At 36.0% G+C, this 20,672-nt stretch overlaps 2 protein-coding genes across 2 annotated transcripts in view; one reads left to right on the top strand and one right to left on the bottom strand.

Moving 5' to 3' along the window:
* LOC118737241 (tubby-related protein 4) overlaps positions 1 to 20,672 on the bottom strand; it is a 32,768-nt gene that overhangs the window by 6,048 nt on the left and 6,048 nt on the right. The window contains exons 4-10 of the mRNA XM_036467630.1: positions 9,722 to 9,886; positions 8,633 to 9,092; positions 8,053 to 8,561; positions 7,754 to 7,982; positions 7,403 to 7,668; positions 3,850 to 5,211; positions 937 to 1,668 (exon numbers count right to left, since the gene is read on the bottom strand). Coding sequence (XP_036323523.1) covers positions 937 to 1,668; positions 3,850 to 5,211; positions 7,403 to 7,668; positions 7,754 to 7,982; positions 8,053 to 8,561; positions 8,633 to 9,092; positions 9,722 to 9,886 — 3,723 coding nt within the window. The remainder of the gene's footprint in view (positions 1 to 936; positions 1,669 to 3,849; positions 5,212 to 7,402; positions 7,669 to 7,753; positions 7,983 to 8,052; positions 8,562 to 8,632; positions 9,093 to 9,721; positions 9,887 to 20,672) is intronic.
* On the top strand, positions 13,281 to 19,223 carry LOC118737242. Its single transcript, XM_036467631.1, has 4 exons — positions 13,281 to 13,922; positions 17,345 to 17,705; positions 17,785 to 17,912; positions 18,669 to 19,223. The coding sequence occupies exons 1-4, from the start codon at positions 13,689 to 13,691 to the stop codon at positions 19,077 to 19,079; spliced, it is 1,134 nt and encodes a 377-aa protein (XP_036323524.1). The 5' UTR covers positions 13,281 to 13,688; the 3' UTR covers positions 19,080 to 19,223.

The following is a 20,672-nucleotide window of genomic DNA, read 5'->3' on the forward strand; positions in this document are numbered from 1 at the left end:
GCACTTCACAACGACATATTTTATAACGCACATACTCAAATTTGAAATGAGTTGGGTTGGTGCTCTTTCATATGCGTATTTTTTTAAATTTAGCACGTAATTTTTCATTCCGAAATTTTTTCTCTCAGTGTAGGGACTCTATATTTTAACAAGTTTTCGCTACTTTTATTTTGTTTATTATTTTTGTTCATGAAAATATAGCTCGCTATCTAATATGTATATGTATATTGAATAAAGAAAAGAAAAACTGTTAATGCTAAGAATCAAAAGGGTGCGCTATTCAAATGCCAACCTTCTTTGTATATTTCCATACAAACATTTGAAATTTCGTTTAAATCGGTTTAATCGTTTTTATACGATGCGCGCACAAAGAAAACAGCAACATTTATATCATACAAAGTATATGTATATAGATGTTGAGATGAATACCTATACGCTCTTCCATGCAATTGAGCGGCATGTATGTATGTACATACATTAGGGCGTGTCAATTTGTATAGGAGATTTTTTTTTGAATATGCTCGTATAGCACCCAAGGATTCTACGTGGAATTCGAAGCAAATTTGCTGAAGAAACCTTGGGTCCAAAATCAATTTAGAGTTCCCTAAATTGCGAAAATTGGTTTCTTAGAATTTTGCTTTAGTGCCGTAAAGAAATGCTTAAATTTTGTAAACAAAAATACTATAAGGGTTTTTTTGGTACGAGGAATTAATTTCTGCGCTTAACTTTTTCTTTAAACCTTTACCAGAGGGAGTAACAGTGAACGTTTTCACATTTGCTTTGAAACCTATTTTCGCAATTTGGCAAACTCCAAACTCCTATGGTATACGCGCATAGTAAAAAAATCGACCCGCCCTAATGTACATACATTATAGATGCACCTCTAGCAATTTTTTTTTTTTTTTACCAAAAATCCATTCCGTAAATAACATTTACCTGCGCTTGCAATGAGACTGAAGCTTTTGCTTCCACAGGCGTTACCTCAACAGCATTTCCATTGATGCCTACTACGCCTTGTGTTTGTCCTAAATGATCATCCGGAGGTTTAACAGTATTTAAATTACTTTGTGCCTCTTTACGACGCCAGCGTGCCTCTGTTAATTGTTTAACAAAACTAAAACTATTTTCATTTTTACGTCCCAAAAGTGGCGTTGAGCTTTCCGTATTTGTTTCACTACTACTGCCTGTCTCTTTGCTTTTACTTCTGATGCCGAATCTATGCTTTCGTGTAAACAGTGGACTATCGGTGAAACTAGTGATTACATCCAATTTTTTCTTTCGCGGTGTACCGCCCTTTTTCCGTTGTTGCTGCTGCTGTATTTGTTTCTGTTGTTGCTGATCTTTGTACATGCTTTCTAAAGAGAAGTCTTTCTTTAGTGGGGTGGATACAAAACGTATCGTTTCTTCCTTTTTTGGATCGGCTTCCGTCAGCTTGGCCGTCTGACATTGTTTGCACAGCACGGAGGGATTAGCACCACGATGGCATTTGAAACAGTTTGCTGGGAGGTTAGTTTCGTTGCTGCTGGTGTTACCTTCAGCTATTTCTTGAAGTTTACGTGTAGTTTTCTCAAGGTCCTTGCTAGTTAGCTTCGTTTGACTGAAGACTAAATCACAGGAATCAAGACTTTTTGACTTGCCCGACTTTTCCAGTTTTGGTTTACGTGAATCCTGAAAAGAGATTGAGACATTTAATAACTGGGATCTCGAAACAAATGCGACTTGGGCTTTTTTAATATTTGATGCTCTGCTCAGTTTTTCTAATATAGGATTTAGTTTAGGTTATGCAGGCCTCAGTAAAAAAGAGTAGGCCAAAAAGGCCAATTGCGATGCCCAGAGGGTTTCTACGTGCTTATCCCTACATGTTTTTAAACAATCTCTAGTGAATCCTAGCAGACCTACCAAAGGAAGTGTTGGATGGATCCTATCTCTTATTCATCTCTGCAGCATGGCGGAAAGTGATCGATGGCCCAGTGTCACGTTAGTATTTCTGTCAGAAGCCTAACGTTTGGCTTTGGGAGTTTAAGCAAATCCGTGTTCTCGTTCTTCGAGGCGTGGCCAGAGCGATACCGCGCAGGTATGCATATTATAGCATTTGCCGTTCGTGTCTGCTCTCGTCACCTTCTCAACTTTTGAACACAAAAATCGTAGGGGAGGTTTTACGCTCTGGGCCGCTTCCCCTAACCCCATCTCAGATCCCTTTATAGCCACTAGTTCGCTTCCTCATTTCCCTGAATACCGCTATGTCCTGGGACCCGTTAACGACTGATTATGTGTTTGCTAAGAAGCTTGTACGGATCTTCGGCATATTGAATTAGTTGTTACCGATCCTAAGGCCAAGTTTAGATGGAGCTAGGCTAATCATGCTTACCTGTTTTGTCGCCATGCAAATTGCATATATCTCAGCCTGTTAACTCTGTAGTGATATGGGAGACTATAAGACTCTCTTAAAGCTATGACTACAGACCCTCTTCCGATGTCCATTTTGAAGCCAACCGTGAAAATGAGAATCGTTTAGAACCACGTCCCAGGTATTTCTGTCGGGAATATGGATTTCCAAGTTTTGGTCGAAGTCAGTTGCCGTAACCCACTGTACTAAACAACCACTCTGACGAGCATGATGGCGTGACCCTTGCAAATTGTTCGCAGCCTGTTAGGCGTTCTGAATCGTAGAGTGCTTTTAGCTGCGGCACTTTTTACGTATATTTCTATAGGTGGAATAACCGGGAGCGTTTCAATGAGTAGATTGCTCCCGTTGTGTACAATCATATTTATCGTTGCACCTTTCGCAGGTTGAGTAGATACATATGTTTTGGTTTCAACCGCCTCCCACCATACCAGCCCCCAGTCCTACTCAATTATAGTCTTATGGGAGTAGAACGCATTAAGCTCCTTCTTTTCCACTCTTGGGTGTTCGTTTTCCAGAAGAGCTTAGAGTCGAGATTAACCTCTAGAACTCTGCCAGATTTGACATTTAAAACCTAGACAGTTCCTTTGTAGCTAAGAAGGAGACTAGCCCTGTAAATGGTCGTTAGCTAGGAAGTTATAGCGACGCTGGTTCATTGTAGCATGGCTGGAAGGATTTGATAGCCCTTGCTACTTTATTCTCAGTGACGATTTTATCGCTCGGACTGCCTTGCCCATAGCTGTTAGGGTTTCTGTCACAAGACTGACTATATTACCACACTCAGGGAAGTGGACGTCCATCAGAAGTTTTATTCGAAAGGTACCTTCTCAATCGCGGGGCTTCAGTGGTCGCTTCGATGTCTTCAGAAAAGTTGCACCACGAAGCTCTCTTTGTCTCTTTCTTATGCGTCCCAGTTTCCTGCGTCCTTGGTAGACCTCCCCTATTGAAAGCTTTGCTAGGAAATACTTCGGTGCCCTTTTTATAACATAAAGAATTACTTATGTAGCTATTTCTATTGCACTAAAGCATTTGAATATTCAAAAATCCATAAAACGTCTCCTTAAGGCCTATTGCACTTCTTTATGGACGATTCCAGGTTGTATGAGAGAGTAGGGTACAAGGACTGTGTAACATCCCTTGCGGTTATGTGTGGATTAATTAAGGTAAAGTATTCTCAGATAGCTTTGGGAGAAAAGGAAGTGAAAATTTTCAAAATTTATACCCAGATCCATAAAAAATAAAGAAGTCTTTAACTGCTTTATAAATCGAAAATTTGTATGAAAATGTCACTTTTTAGAGCTCTTTGAACTTATTTTATTTTTTATGTATAAGGGGCTCATACCAGGACATACTTTTATTTAATAACTTGTCCATCTAACTAATTTGTAAGCAGATATCACATACATGCCCACGCAATTCCATTCAAAAATGTTAGAGAAACTTACCTCATTATTCAACCGCTTTTTCCTGGTTCTACGCTTGTCCACTAATATTAAACGCTTATTGGGTGCGTCTCTTCGCAAGGCCATCAAAGCTTCGTCGGACGGTGTTATAGCAACCGAATCTAAATAACCAACGCTACAACTACGAGTTATCGAATCGGGTAGAGCCGGTGCTATGGAGACTATCGTAGTTGTACGTTTCATGCGAACTTCCACCGGTGTAGTCGATAAGGGCGTGATGGGTATCAATGGTTGTTGCGTGGGCGACTGTGTTTCTTCGTCTATATATAGCATATCTCGCCGTTTAGTGTTATTGGTGCTAGCCGTGTTAGTAACTGTTGTGAAATTACTACCACTCGCACAAGTTTTCAGTCTTGCATCCATTCGTTCAAGGTTCAAATTAAGGTTTAATGGCACCGGATTTACGTGACTATTTGTAGATCGAATTAATTCGGGTAGTAAAGCGTTTTTTACTTGTACAACGTTGTTGGTGTAATCGGTGTTGGTCGAATAAGACATTACTGTGGTTTGACCAGTACCCGATACAGCTGGGCGCTCGAATATTATGTCGGTTGGGGCAACGGCATTTTTGGGTGATTGCAGTGTTGGTACCGAGCCGTCACAGTACAGAGGTGATATTGCGTGGCGTGACTGGCAGCTGGAATTTGAACTAGAACGACTGTAATTATTTTTAAAGCTGCTGTAACCTGGCCCTAAACTATTGCGAATTCCCGGCGTGGTGGCAGTAATATTTTTCGGACGCATAAGCTTGCTGTTATTTGATCCATTGGTGGCATGAATTAGGGTACTAGTTGGTGGTGCTGCTCTAGCGCCATTGTGGTGACCATTTACATCTTGCGACTCAGTTGAGGAATCATCATCGTAGGACTCAGCTTTGGCTAAGGGGCTTATGCCGGTACCCATTGTCAAAGACTGCGTAGCATTGTTATTTAATGAGTTTTTGTGTCGTGCCAATATGTGATTAGGTCGTGGTGACATCGGTGCAATGGGTGGAGATGAATCGTTTAGGCGGCGTTGGGCTGTTGATGTTACAGGTTTTCCTTGAGCTTCAGCATTTTTCACGGGTATTTGACCGTAATTGTTGCTATTTCTCTTGATGCCATTGAGTAGAGCTGCTTCATCTTCATCTTCGGAGAAAATGTTCGGATTAAAACTCGGATCCGGCCCCGAAGGAAAGTCATCACGCAATTCAGTTATTACTAGTGTCATTTGCCTTGGCTGCAGGTGTAATAAGGACGTTTTATACGTTACTTGGCCTAAATTGGCTGGGACGGTTTTAGCAAGTCCATGAATTTTAAATTTGGTACCCCATATATTTGAGGTGACCTCAACCAGTTTTTCCTCCTATATAAATTATAATAAGATGTAAAATTTTATTTAGAAAGTGTTATATGAATACATATGTATTTACTAACGGGATTGCGGTACGATAACGATAATATACGTATACATATGTATATATAATAACTTTTTATTAAAAAAAAAAATGTATGGCCAAATAAAAAATAAAAATGGGAAAATGGGAACATCATCATTCTCAACTGTTTAAAATATGAGAGAATTGCTATTAATAATCGCGAGAAAACAATTAAAATCTAAACATTTTCCGAAAATGTTAATAGCTATATTTCAAATATAATTCGAATTTCGAAAAATTTTGAAATTTTTATTTTTCTCTTATGGCGTTTTCTTTTCTACCGAAAAATGTTGCCTTCTCAGTGCCCTCTACGCACAAATACTAAGGAGAGGGCATTGAAAACGCCACAGTTTTTGTAGAAAAGAAATCACCATTAAACAGATAATTGCACAAAAAAGCTCGACCCTCGAAAAAATGGTGGCCCACTTCACAAATTTTTACTTATATGTATGTTAAAAAAATTTATAAAACTTTTGTCGGCAGGGTTCTTGTTTTCGGTGCCACCGGGTACGACACAAAATTCATTGTTCCCCGCAATTGTAATTAATGTTAATTCGTCTCGATGGTATGCATGATGAAGAACTACCACCAGTCAGCAATTAAAATCAGAAGTAAAGATAAAAATGAGAAATCCTAAAGGTGTTAACGGGTATAAAATTTGAAAAAACTTGCAAGAACAAGAAGAATACAAGCTAACATTTTTTTTCCTCAAACTGTCACTTTTTTTTTGCATCATGGAAGATGTATTGTGTGTAAATCAAATATTCCTTGCAAAAAATGTTTATCTATGCAGCGCAATGCAAAGTATGCATAACAGAGCCTTAACCGAGGATCTCAAATTTGCTAAGAAAATACTCTGCCTGCATGCCCACGCCGCATATCGTACCGCATCTACAATTTCGGGGAAGGCTAATATTGCCACTTATAACAGCAATTTAAGCGTCACAGTATTTGAAAATAAAACAAAGGCTTAATGTGGGTGCTTACTAGTGTTAGTAGGACCAGAAATATTAAGTAAAAAATGTGCTTATTGTATCCTAGGGGAAGAAAATTAGCATTTTTTCTTGCACTCTCTAGAATAACTCTATTGCAGATACGAGGTGAACGCAGAAATGGGACGATGTGTAATTTCGTTGCTTAAGGCCTGTATGCAGCTCTCAAGAAAAGCAAAAACTCCATATATAATGACGTACAAGAAATGGCTAAGAAATTTTCTTGAGTAAAATTTCCTTAAGGCAGTACGCAGTTCTTAAGAAATTTACTAAGTTTTCTAGTACGGTTTTCTAAAGTTTTTTGTGAAAAAAGAGCACAAGGCAACCCAGGCTTGCAACAGAAATATATGCCCGTTCCATTATTTCTTGAGGAAAGAGTGAGGCAACAGGCTGTGAGGTATCAAAAATGTCAAAATTCCTTGGACACACACGCGAAATAATGGCAATTTTTTCTTGACCGTTTTCTTGAGAGCTGCATACAGGGCTTTACTTAAGTGCGTAAATACATATCATTAAACCTTAACTCTGATAGAGATGAGTCGGGCACTTATTTATCTCCAATTACACCCATAAGGGATGCGTCGACACTAATTTATCTTCAATAATAACCGTATGAGATTAGTTGTGACCAATTAATACCCGATCGTATCCCATGGAGACTCATCCGGGTGAATAACTCAGTGAGAGGTTTATAAAAAAAAGATTTATTGGATAAAAAAATAGGTGGGTAGACACTGTGGGGAATGGTAATCATCTATTACCAAACCATTGTCCGGTGGTTGCGGTGGACTGGACGCTTTGAAGTGCATTCAACTTATTATTTAAGTAAATATTGTTATATAGCACTTGAGAAGTGCATACGCAAAAATTTCATAACTTACTAAACGAAATTTTGGGCGAATGCAGCTTTTTTTGCAGAATTTCTAGAGAAAATTGTATGTTTACCTACAATTTAATATTTATCTCCAGAGCTAAATAAAAATCTTCCTTGGCTTAGCCTAAGAACAAGTTGAGCTTGTCAGAAGTCATATTTCTTAGCCCTATTACGAAGTTCTGCATGTTTTAGTGCGCTGAAATAGTAACTATATATGTGCATACATATGTATAAACTATATACTCAGCATACTTCAGGAAGTGTATCCACATATGCCAGTTCATCCAAGCTATCCTGATCAGCAGTGGTGCTCATTGAATGCTTATCACCATTGCTTTGGCTTTGGCGTTTCTTCTGACGTGTTTTTCGTTGACGTTGACCACGCGGCGAGCCACGATATCGTTCTTCAAACTCACTATCGGAAGAATCAGTTCTTCCACTTTGTCCGGTGGTGGTGGATTGGCTCGATCCGGATGAACTTTTCCACTCCGGCGAGTATTGAAAAAATACCGGGGAATCTAATTGCAAAAGTTAAAAATACATATATATATATAATTCATCAGCTTAACCGGGAATTTTCTCATAATTTATATTTATACAAACCATTCGCTTGTGGATCAAATATAACAAATTCTGGACGTATTTTGGAAGTGCGTTTTCCTTTAAGCAATGGTACGAGACCACCCAAATACTCCAAATAGAGTGTATAGCATGTGCCCGTACTTTGGTTCGCGTCATCGTCGTGTCGAATCATAGTGCAATGCAAACGTGTCGAACACATTGGTGGTCGGGAGACGAACTCGCGTAAAGATTTTAAATCAGGTACACAGCACTAAAAGTAAAACCAAAGGCAATTTCGTGAATATTTTTGACTACAAATGTACACACAGTGTCTTAATTACTCTTATTGTTTGAGCAAAAAGATTGCCAATCAGACTCCTAATACGTGATGGCAACGGTAAGAGTGGCAAGGTGCGCTCCGAACCAATGCAGGATTGTATTTGTAGGCGACATAAAAGCTGAAGTGATGCTATACGTCTCGATACCCAGGCAATATGCACTTGGGTGCCGGTCGCAATAAATAGACGTTTGTCGTTGTGACCCCACGTCAGCGCAGACACCGGCGAAGAGGTATTTGGTAAGCGTGTCTGGTATAAAATATTTCCAGATTCTGTGTAAAATTTTAGAAGATTTTCATAAAGCGGTGAACCTTGCGGATCGACTATATTTAACGAAGTTTGCGATGTGCCTGCGACAGCAAGTAGTTCACGTGAATTACTCCATTCCATAACCATGCCTAGGCTGCCACTTAGCCCAGTGTTGATATGTGCAGGCGAAACATCATCGAATGACTTCAGCAAATAGATAAAACCATTTTGGAAGCTAACAGCCAAAACAAAAGAACGCTTAGCTAAAATAAAAGAGGAGACACCAATTTTTAGTGAAATACTTCTTGCAAACACGCTAGCATTCGATACATACAGGCATTGGTAACACCTGGCTCGGATTCCTCGCCCTCTTCCATTTTGAATTTTTCACACGACCATGCCATTGATGTTATGCCGACATCATTGCAAAGCTGCACCTGCGACACCATCGCGCCATGCACATCCATAACGATCACCTGGCCCTGCGTGGTGCCAAAGTACACTTGCTGATCGTCTGGCGTCCAAATGCCACAAGTAATGGTTGACTCCAGATTTAGCATTGACGACCAGTAGCGTTGACCGGCTACGGAACCGACCAGCACGAAGCCATCTTGATAACATATGAGTGCCATTCGTCCATCGTGTGACCAGGAGAAATATGTAACGGGTGTGTTGCGATCGTTGATCAATTCGATTGACCATCGTCCTTCGTACTTTATCCATACAAATATAATACCGGAGCTATCACACGATGCAAGTTTCTGATATGGTTCATTCCATTTAACCAAGATTACCTAGAAATAAGAAAAGTAGTAAACAGTTTTGCATTGGACCACACAAACCTAAATACTTAGATACATTTTTTGAAAATTAAATGCCAACGCAAAGCAATGACCCTAGTACAGTCAAAATACGAATCTGACGATTTAATAATACTGCGAGGTTTGGAAACAAGGGTGACCAGAGTTTGGTTTTAATCAGCGGAGTAGTTATTCAAGAACAGAAACAATGAAGACATGGGCTCACACATTTGTAGCCGTAAAGCTCAGTTAGTCTAGACTTAACTTAATTTAACTTACCGTAAGAATTGTCACTTTGCCGCCTAAAAAGCCACATCAAAAATGCATGAAAAAATATGTTTGCGTTCCGTTAGGCCGTAACTTAAGAATCTAAAACCAACAGGTTCTTAAGTTTCTTAGGGTAAGTTAAGTTTGAACTAACCGCCAACATAGTTTCTCATATAACAGGTTGGGCAAAGTATTAAGTTACGAAAATTAAGTCTAGACTAACTGAGCTTTTAGTCGCGGATTTTTGTTCTAGTTTTTTTTTGTCAGACTGGTATCTCACAAATTTTGGATGAAATGTGTATTGTCTTTGCAAATATGTACTTATATAGAATGCTTGTATGTGAGCAGTTACTTACATCTGATCGATGTCCACGCAGGTTGTAATTGGTACGCAGAGGAAAGTCCATATTTCGGCGACAGTGTGAAGTTGTAAATGTTACACCGACAATGCCACGTATATTTCCTGTAGCCAGCCATCCCTCTTGGTAATAATTTGTTCGATTTAATTTCCAACCTTCCTCCTGTTTAAAAATAAATCATTGTAAATTAAATTCAAATATTTTGAGCAAAGCTAATATAGACCGTTGTTCTTAAGTATTAGAATATAGTATTTGTCTCCTCTTATTTTTGAACCGCAATGCAGTGAAACCTATTTAAGTACTTTTCCACACAGATACAGTGTCTGAAAAAAGCTTTCAATAAAATATTCACAATTAGTCTGATCGAATAGAGCTCTAGTGAAAATTTTCCAGCAGTAACTTACAGGAGAGTAGTGAACGATTCTCTCTCAAATTGGAAACTATCGAAAAAAATGCGCGAACGTAAAATGAGAAAAAAACTTGCAAGTTTAGGTACATCTGATCGAAATTTTGTTTACATATCGAAGCATAAAACAGAATATTTGTGAAGAATATAAATTAAAAGTTTGCGTAAAGTAATTTGCTAAGCAAACGTAAGGCAATTACTAGTTGCTTTCTTCCTAAACATTTGCAGTTATTTTAAACTTAAAAATTATCGAAATAAATTTTATAATTTTCGTAAAGTGAAGCTCAGCGGTTTTTGTTTGCTAGTAAATTATTGCTTGTGAAACTTTTTTCAGCAGCTTTCTGCTCAAGCTCTCTGCCACTTTGCGCTCTCAATTCCCCCTAATTTTAAACCATAGCTCATCACTGCTGTGTTTTCCACTGCGCCTCAAAGTTTGCCGCTGCAACCAACATGCCGCTACAACACAAATTTTTAGATTTGGGTGTATTTCTCTAGCTTTTAGAATCGAATTTTTGTGGAATATTTTGCGGCGCACTAGAAATCACAACAGTGATGAGCTAAGTTCTGTACCTCTGTCAGAATAGAGGGGTAAGGAAAATTCTTTTCCAAGGAAAATTGTTGGTGTTAATTTTTATTTTATACAAAAATGTTTTAATATTTGAATTGTTCATATCAAGAGAATACACTAATTACAAGTATTTTTTTTTTAATTGTGATGCAACATTTTTATAATCTTATATAAATTCGACAAAAATTGCGTCACACGGCAACACTCAATTGGTTTGACAGCATTTGCAGCAAAAATGAAAATAGTTAGTGCAGCACGAGCAAGTTGAAATTATTTCTCGAAAGCGATTTGCGTAATTTCAGTTGTGGGTACACCTTGCAATGTTTATTTCCGAAAGAGATTTCGGCAAATCTGCGGAAAGGACTTTTTGTTTGTTTACACGGGAAAGCCAACTTTCGCTTTCGCATTTTGGTAGCAAAATGCGTAGAAAAAGCGTTTGCATGGCCAGGTTTAGCCACACTTTTACAACGTGCAAGTTGGAATTTAGAAAAGTATTTTCTAACAGCGGTCGCCTCTAGGCGAGCAACGGCAAACCTTCGAGAGGATTTCTACTTTGAAAAGGCTTCTCACAAAAACCATTTGCCGTTTGAAGGCGGCGTAAAATTATAAATTCCTCCATTTATGTTAGAACATCAAAACCCACACCACAAATTGGAGGAGAGGTTCCAAAGTGCTACTTAAAAAAAAAAAACAGGTTAACTGTGCTGAAACACCGTGTGACAGTAAAATTTACCCACAAAAAAGTTAATATATTCGCTGAACTAGGGACTAAAAAATTAGTAAAACTGCGTTTTTAGTTTTTCTCTATGATGTCAAGATATTTTTTGAAAGGACCTTGAAGTTTCAAAGGTATGATTAATTGAAAGAATTAAAAAAAAAAATTAGTGCAATGTAGAATAACAACATGTGTATCAAATGAAAGAGAAAATTTCGTAGAATTAAAATAAATACAATTTGTTGTTGCACAAGGCGAATAGGTATTTAAAATGTTCTTCTAACGTTTTATCTTTGCATATTCTTGAAAACTTGCAATATTTACTTGCGTTAAAAACTAATATTCACACGACCACATCTTAGAATTTCGTCCTTCTGACTTTATTTTATTAAAAAATAACTTTAATTAAAATTAATTGAAAATCAATACCTATTCGCCGTTGTGAACAAAAATACTTAATTTTTTTTTTAGTTCTACAGGTTTTAGTTCTATGGTTATTTTACATTGCACGGAATTTTTAAAATAATTTATGGAAAAAATCATATCTTTGGAATTTCAAAGCCATTTCAATAAATATACTGACGAGAAAACCTAAAAACAGAGTTTTACTATATTTTTTGTCCCTAGTTCCGCGAAAATATTAGGGCTGTTCCGGATGTTGTGGAAATGGTTTTGGATTTGCAGTTGGAATTGCATTTGCAAATATTTTGATTACGGCCATGGCAACCGTGTGCATTTTTATTGTTGTGAATTTACAAATGCAACGAACATGCAAATCCAAGATCATATGTACAAGATCCTGAACAGCCCTAATGATTTTTTGTGTGTTTTAGAATTTTTTGATTTTTGTCGCACGGTGTAATATATTCGTGTTTGCATTAAGATTTGTATCAAGGCGAATTTATATAAGGTGGTGTTACTAGCTCAGCTGATTTTGTGTATGTGTTTCGCCGCACGGCGTCTGATATCAAATTGAAAAATTTTGTTTGAATTTCTACACACACTCTTACAGATTTTGACAGTTTATGCCGCCAAAGCAAAAAAAAAATACATGTAAATTTTTGTATTTGTACTCCTGCTATCACCTTATATTAATTCGCCTTGATTTGTATTCCTATAATATATGTAGTTCTAAAGTACATATGTACATTATGCATAAATATATTTTTAATTTTATTTAAAAACTATGCAATTTTAAGTTTTCTATTCTTTTCACTCGAGAGAAAATGTTGAGCCACTTAAGACTTATCCATGAAATGAATTTATGCAGAAACAATTTTGTTTTGATTAACTCTTTATTTGGTTAACATTCACTTTTCTTAGCTTACTAAATTTTAAATACTCAAAGCTAGCCGTGTTACGTCTCTCAAAGAACGCCTGCCTATAGGCCAAAAGCCCAACGACCATGCATATGTGCATACATACATGCGTTCGTATGTACATAATATTGTAAAGCTTATACTTATATGTACATACATACATATGTACGCTTTGAGTACTTAAGAAATGCCTCTCCATACACCATGTCGTATGAGCAATGCCCAGATGTTTTTTTTATTGCATTTGCGTCTTTCATTGGCATCTTTTTCATGTAATAAAAGAAAACTCTCACGTTATTTATAAACAGGTTATGCACTTGAGGGCAAAACAGAGAGCCTCCTCAGATGGCGAATAACAGGTGTGTGTGTGTGTGTGTGCTGATAGTGCATCAAAAGAGTGCTTATGTTTTTAAACGATCAACATATGTATGTATAAGAAAATATTGCGAGAGGAACGGTCATATTATGAATGCACATACGAATTTTGAATATTTAATTTTATTTACAAGTTGATCGCCAAGTTTTCTTATAGAAGTGTTAGAATTTATTCATTATTCACAAGTGGGCATATCTAATAATTTTTGGCGCTCTCCCTGCATTATTTTTCTGTTTATACTCGCAATTTCATTTTCATGTGTACTCATGTGCAAATTTTGGCTCTCTCCAGTGAAAATTTAAATACATTTTCGAAGTTTCGAAAATATTTCAGTTTTAAGGAAAGGGAAATTTTCAGTTACTACGAGTACGCTGAGGCGACAAGAAGTGATCCAGTCGGTATGCTAAATTTTTCGCACTAAACAAATAATTTTGTTTTTGTTGCTAATAAGTATTTCACATGTTTTCGCACTCACATACGAAAATATCTTCACTATTGTACATACATACATATAATATACTACGATATATGTATTTAGAAATCTAAAAATCGTGTCATCGCGCCCACAAAAAGTCTCGAAATGCCTTTAACGAAATTGGCAATATGGCAATACGTGTTGATTTTTGCCGCTTTTGCACTAGAATGGATCGAGTGTAAATCCGTTTTCGGCATCGGTGCACGTATTATTAACGATCAATTAATACTAAAAGATGTTCTACAATCACGTCTCGTCGGAGTGGATAAAAATCCAGTAGTCGGCTTCAACTATGCAATTCCAGAGCCAATAACTTACATCGAAATAGTTTCGGAACAAGTAAGGTCAAATAAATTTTGGTCACAATACATCATTTCTAAATATACATATACACCGTTGGGTATGGTATTTACATAAATACATCCATGCGGGTAAATATTCGTGCAAAATTTTATAAACACCTAAATTTGAAACTATAAATTTGTACATACATATGTTTTTGTGGTGTGATTGCAAAATCGCGGCATTTATAAACCGTACTAGGAAGAATATAAGTGGCATTGGCCGGCAAACACGGCTAAATACAAATGGGCATATGAACATACATACATACATACATGTACGACAGTGCCAGAAATTTAGGCATACTACATCCATATACTACACATTTAATGAAATAATAAATTGTTCTCAAAATTTTGCTTCACATGCACTGACGATGAACTTCACATTTCCGTCGCAATATTTGGCGCACCATATTGAATATTAATAAGTTTATATATATATATACATTAGACTGCATCACCAAAAAAAGTTGCCGTTTTTCCGGCGAGATTACAAAATCTTTTATATTTAAAGACGTCCGCTAAAATATTTCGGAAAAGTATTAAGATTTACGCGAGCTGGACCGATTTGAAAATTCCTCCAAAAATGCAGTTTTTTATGAATAAAAATGGTTTCTTAAAGAAATTTTTGATTCAGAAGACAAAAAAGATTAAGCTCAAAAAATCTGCATAAAAATATTTCATAGTATTTTCAACGGAATCATAACAATGAGAGTTTTGATGCTGTTTTTTTTAACATTTTTCAAAGGATTTATTTACGAAAAACTTGAATAACTGGGTCAAAACTATTCTGATAAAGTCTTATGAGATCTCAGTAGAAAGGTGTTTTCTCATTCTTTTTATTTCTGCTGAAAAAAAAAACTCATTCATGTCCCAATTATTATTTTTTTTTTCAAATACCAACACATCTTAATTCAACTTGGAACGCCGCTCGTTCATCCTACCTTTCCCGTTCATCATTTGAATAGTCTTTGAAAAAAGTTAAAAAAACAGCATCAAAAATCTCATTATTACGATTCCATTGAAAATTTTTTTAAATGTTTTAAAATATTTTTATTCCAAAAAAGCTCCATTTTTGGAGGTATTTTTTGGAGGTATATTTTGGTGGACGTCTTAAAATATAATAGGTTTTATAGAATTCCAATGGAAAAAGAATACCGATTTTTTTGTATGGGGAGTGATGCAGCCTAATATACATATATATACATATGTATGTGCATGTGTACGATTTATAAAATTGGTTTTTATTTAATGCCAATTGTTGGAAATAAAGTTCGTTAGCCTTGCAAATTTTGCTTGCATGTTTCTTCTTTAGTAACTGCATAAATACGTAATACATGCTCGTATTAGAGCTATTTATAGGATAAATATAGAGAAATGCAAATTAAGGCATCAACAAATTAGTATTGACAAAACAAGGATTTGAAAAAAATCATTCAAAAGTTAACTGCCACTCATTAAGCTGAGTAAAATGAGTCAAGAGAAATTACCAATAAAGGAATTATTATAATATTGATGAAAATTGAAAAAGTAATCAAATAAAAAAAAAAATCTTTTTAATATACCACGTTTCTATAAATGCACTAAAAAGTAGAAAATAATTTTTCCTAGACTCATACATTTTTGCCCTGATACGTTTGGATTTTAAAATTTAATTTTTAGATTCGAAATGAAAAACGTGCGACGCATGCAATATAATTACGGTGCCCAGACTTCTGTAAGGCTTTAAATTATCCAAAGTAATGCTGGTGAAAAATTTTAATGCATTAAATTTTTTTACAATTTTGCTCGTTTACATTTATAAAAACCATTAAGTTTTTTTCTTATGAAATATAAAAAATCTCCTTTGGAAAGACTTCAAATAAAAGCAATGTTACCTAACGATTTCCATCTCCAAAGGCTAATTGCCACCATGTCATATTTTGACAACAAATTTTGTCAACATATATTGACACAGAATTATTCCCATTTCCCATACCTTTTCTGATTATATTATGGGCTAAAAACGGACATATTTATGTATAAGCCGTTTTTTAGTTCCTTTTGACAATGTGCTTTTTATTTATTGGACGACAAACGCCATTGCATTTGACATAGTGAAAACCAGCCTTAACTTCAGCCACTATCTTTTTTGACCTCAAGGTTCTACCCTCAAAAATGTTGCACTCTGATAATGTTGCCATACGAGAAGCTGGAAATTTTTTGCTAGAAAATAAAACGCCATAAGTATACAGGGTGTTCTAGACCACCCGTGTACCCCCTCTAAAAAGTAAAGAAAAAATGTGTTTTTTTTTTAACCCAAAACTTTGACCCATTAAATTGGGGATGATTTATTTTTTAATGGTATTACCGACATCCGGCTTCGGCCGTACGTAGATTAAACTGACCGCAAGTTCATTTCTTTTTTTAATTAGACAAAGCCGTCATCGATTTGCCAACAGTTAGCGAGTGGCGAAACGAACGAACTCAATGAGGTACAACCAAACTCGCTTTCGTCCATCCTTGATAGCTAAATTTGTTGTTGCTTTCACATACAAAGTTTTTCGTTAAGCGACCGGAACTCAAACATAGCAAGCAGCGAAGTGGCGAATCGATGAGGGTCATAACTACATGTTTTTACTATGACTTTCGAACTTCACTGCTCCCAGACTTCTGAAATGAGTGAAACTGTTTTTATTGGAAAACGAAAAAATATTATTTACCAAGTCGGGGATGTTAAACAGATCGATTTATTTTTTTTTATTGGATATACATAAATAAATGTTTTTAACGCAGATTCGCATAAAAATACGTAACTTGTCTCGGAAACTTTTCTCTGAAATGAAGTTCCGGTTAAAAAAATGGACTTCCAATCTATTTAACCCACTTCGGGTGAAACCGGAAGTTGGTAACACGACCAAAAGCCAGAGCATCTCCGACTTGGCAGTTCCTCGATTTCAGAAGGTCTAGGACACCCTGTATATGGACGATTCTATCCAAATTGTCATATTTCGACTTAACTTAAAATTTTAAAATTTGAAGCTGCTTAGAAAATTATTTTCTTCGGACATTTGTACAACAATCCTACCCGTTCGCAAGTGCATTTATTGAATTGGAAAGCTTTTATTATAAACAAGTTTTTAATTCCTTCAGTTCGACATTTAAATTATTTCGGGATCGCGGAACTAATACAAGCTAATCCCGAAATTTTTGGTATCTGAAAAATACCAAGATCTCGGGATCGACAGCGCTAATAATTGCATAAATATGTATACTAGCCTTTGAGCGTTATTTCCTCAAATACTATGAAAATAATTTATGCAACCTCACATACGCGGTTTTGAATTTTGTTGATACGCGGTTTTGTACTTTAAACGACGATATATAGAGATTTTTTTCTAATTTATGTTTTTTATTTTACAATTTCAAAAAACACAGAACGTTCTAGCAGATGTGTATTTTAGTTACCAAAATGATTTGGTGAAAGGAAATATAGTTGCCATTCCCAATGACAACAACACAAATGCCATTAATGGCTTCGATCTATTTGAAGTACAGATATCAATTTATGGGTTCAATGAGACCATGCTCAATATAAATCCATCGTATATACTGAATAAAGATCAGCAATTCCAAGGCATACTTGCACCAGAATTCGATTATGATATCGACGAGAATGAAACGGAAGCGAGCAATGAAAGCGAAGAAATGACGGATGTGGATGTGGATGACGATATGGAATATTTTGGCGATTTCGGGGATGCTGATAAAATAATTGAGCAGGGAACACGTCAAAAAGGTAAGGTTTTGGTAGAATGATCTACATTTTGCCAACAACACATACATATGTATGCACGTAACCAAAAATTTTTTGGCAGGTGATTATTTACTGTATGAGACTTATCAGACTTCACACACTTCCACTGAGGAACCATCAAATCATACCGTTACATTTTACTATATCGACAGTAGTTTCATAACGTACGTGCGGTTTATAATATTTGATGTAAGTTTCACTTGTAAAGCCACTTTATGTTATGTGTATGTATAAAAGTTCATATGTAGATATGTACATACATATGTATATTAGACTGCATCACTCCCCATAAAAAAAAAAATCGGTACTGTTTTTCTATTGGAAATATAAAATCTATTATAATTTGAGACTTGCACCAAAATATTTCGCAAATATATTAAGATTTACGTGAGCTCGAAAAATTGAGTTTGTTATAAATAAAAATATTTTTTTAAAAAGATGTTTTGAAAAAAAAATCAACTCAGACGACGCAACTGTCTAAAATTAAAAAACAAGTTCTTAAAAATATTTTAAATTGCTCAGCGGAATCATAGTAATGAGATTTTTAGGCTTTATTTCTTTGCAAATAAACTCATACACGGCCCAATTTTATCTGTTTATTTAACAGCGAGAAGAATCTCATTATGATTCCGTTGAATTTTTTTTTTAAATATTTTTATGCTGATTTTTCAAGCTTAAACTGTTTTGTCATTTGGGAGGGGGGGATTTTTTCAAAAAATCCTTTAAGAAACAATACTTTTTAATAAAAATTCCATTTCTGGAGGAATTTTTTAATCGGTCCACCTCACTAACGTAGATATAATATATAAATTTTGTAATCCCAGCGAAAAAACCGCAACTTTTTTTTTTTGTGATGCAATCTAATGTACACACATATGCATGTATGTATGTGCAACATATGCTAATCATTATTTTTTATATGCAATTGCAATTAAATATTTGCAGCATACTATTGACAGAACGTCGAGCGAATACAATCCACCTGTAGCGGAGTATTCTCACTTCTCTCCGAATAGTCTTAAAGCCGTCATTAAGGACGACAATACCACTAACTTATTCGTGCAGATGTTAATCTATGGTTATCAGCCAGACGATGTTCCAGCGGACTACGCACCATTCTTAACGATCCGCTATAACACTGAGACGGAAGCGCCGTCGGGTGCTTTGCAGCGCTTGAAAGCTTTAATGAATACCAAGTCACACGAGAATTACGGAGACTTGGAAGAAATAAATTTTGAAACTGGTGAAAGAAACGAACTGTCTACTAACAACACCACAACAGATGCATCAGCCAGAATGCTTTTGGGTGGATTTACAGTATTCAACGTAATTATTATACAACTCTTATTTTTTTGAACTTGTTTTAATTAATGAAGAGGCAAGTCTTTGGTTAAAGTACTTAAAATGGTTACTTGTATTATTATTGTTCTTAAAAGAAAAAAAAAAATATTACGTCCATTATATTATGTTACTAAAAAGAAATTTCTTCGCATAAAATAATGCCGCAGAAATGATAATAAGCTTTTGTTTTCACAAGTCTTCGGGAAAAATATGAACAAGATACGAGTGCACTGGCGGCTTGAAAGCGGCACTGGCGGCTTGAAAGCGGCACTGGCGGCTTGAAAGCGGCACTGGAGCTGAATGGCATCTGGACGGTAACTTCAGTTGGTTTACTTCACTCTTTCAATCAGAAGTCTTTGGTGGCGCGGGCATAAAATCAGGATCTGCAGTGATAGCTAAGCTGCTCTAAAGGCATTGGATACCGCGCGCACCTCTTCCAAGATAGTCCAGGAATGTAAGTTGGAGCTGAGCTGCGTTACAAGATGAAATGATCCTGAACTTGTGTGGGTGCCAGGATATTACGGTGTTCATGATAACGAACTGGCTGATGAACTGGCGAGCTACGGTATTCTGGAGCTTCCAATTGGACCGGAGATAATTTTAGGGCCAAGTATAGCGGGAACGATCGGGTACATCAAGGATCTTATAAACAAAACTCATTCGAGTCGTTGGTGTACTATTGAAACCTGCAAAATAACCTGTTACCTGAAAAGGGGCTGGCGGGGAGGTAGCAATATTCCTTCTCAGAAAAAAAGGAGTCATCTACGAGCCCTGATAGGAATGATTACGGCGCACAAGCCATAGGGACGAAATATGGTCACCATAGGGATCCACTGTGTACATCGTGTTTAAAGGATGAGGATAGTACAGAAAATTTTCTCGACCGCCGTCTGGCCTTCGCCAGACTCAGATGGTGTATTTTTGGGTCGAATGTGTTGAGAGAATGGACGAGATACATTCTCTTTCCTTCAACAAAATGCTAAAATTCATAAATGAGTTCAGTGTTTTTTATTCGATTCATTAATTTTTTAGAATAGCGATTGTCCTGTTCCTGTGAATAAATCTTACATAATAAAAACAAGTTGAAAATCATTGTGGTGTTCTTCCGCAACAAAAAACTGCAATGGTAAAAGTTTAAATTTATAAAAAAAGTTTTCACCAAAATTAATTTTTTTTTCAGAATTTCTAGAAAACTTTAGGTATGCAGTTTTATAGTCCATTAAATTTTAGTGCTGCATGTTTTAATTGGCTGATAATTTGTGTTGACTTTTTTATCTCAAATTTCGAGCGCAAATGCCTAGCACCATCAGAAAAATAAAATTAGGAATCAACGCGAACCCTTAGCCAAGTTAAACTTCCATTTTATCATACTAAATTTACTATGCTATAAAACTGCACATCTAAAATGTTTTGGTAAAGCTCTAGTGAAAATTTGTTTATAAATTAAAAGTTTTACTTTTGGCATTTTTTTTTTCGTTTTGGAGGGACACTATAATTTTTTTCAACTGGTTTATTTGCAAGAACAGGGGAGTAAATTTTCTTCAAAATTGCAAGTTTCTCTGCACTCTGCATTAAACAATTTAAGATAAACAAATAAAAATTAAAAAA

This window comes from Rhagoletis pomonella, unplaced genomic scaffold, assembly GCF_013731165.1.
Source record: "Rhagoletis pomonella isolate Grant_MI unplaced genomic scaffold, Rhpom_1.0 Rhpom_scaffold_00004, whole genome shotgun sequence".
NCBI lineage: Eukaryota > Metazoa > Arthropoda > Insecta > Diptera > Tephritidae > Rhagoletis > Rhagoletis pomonella.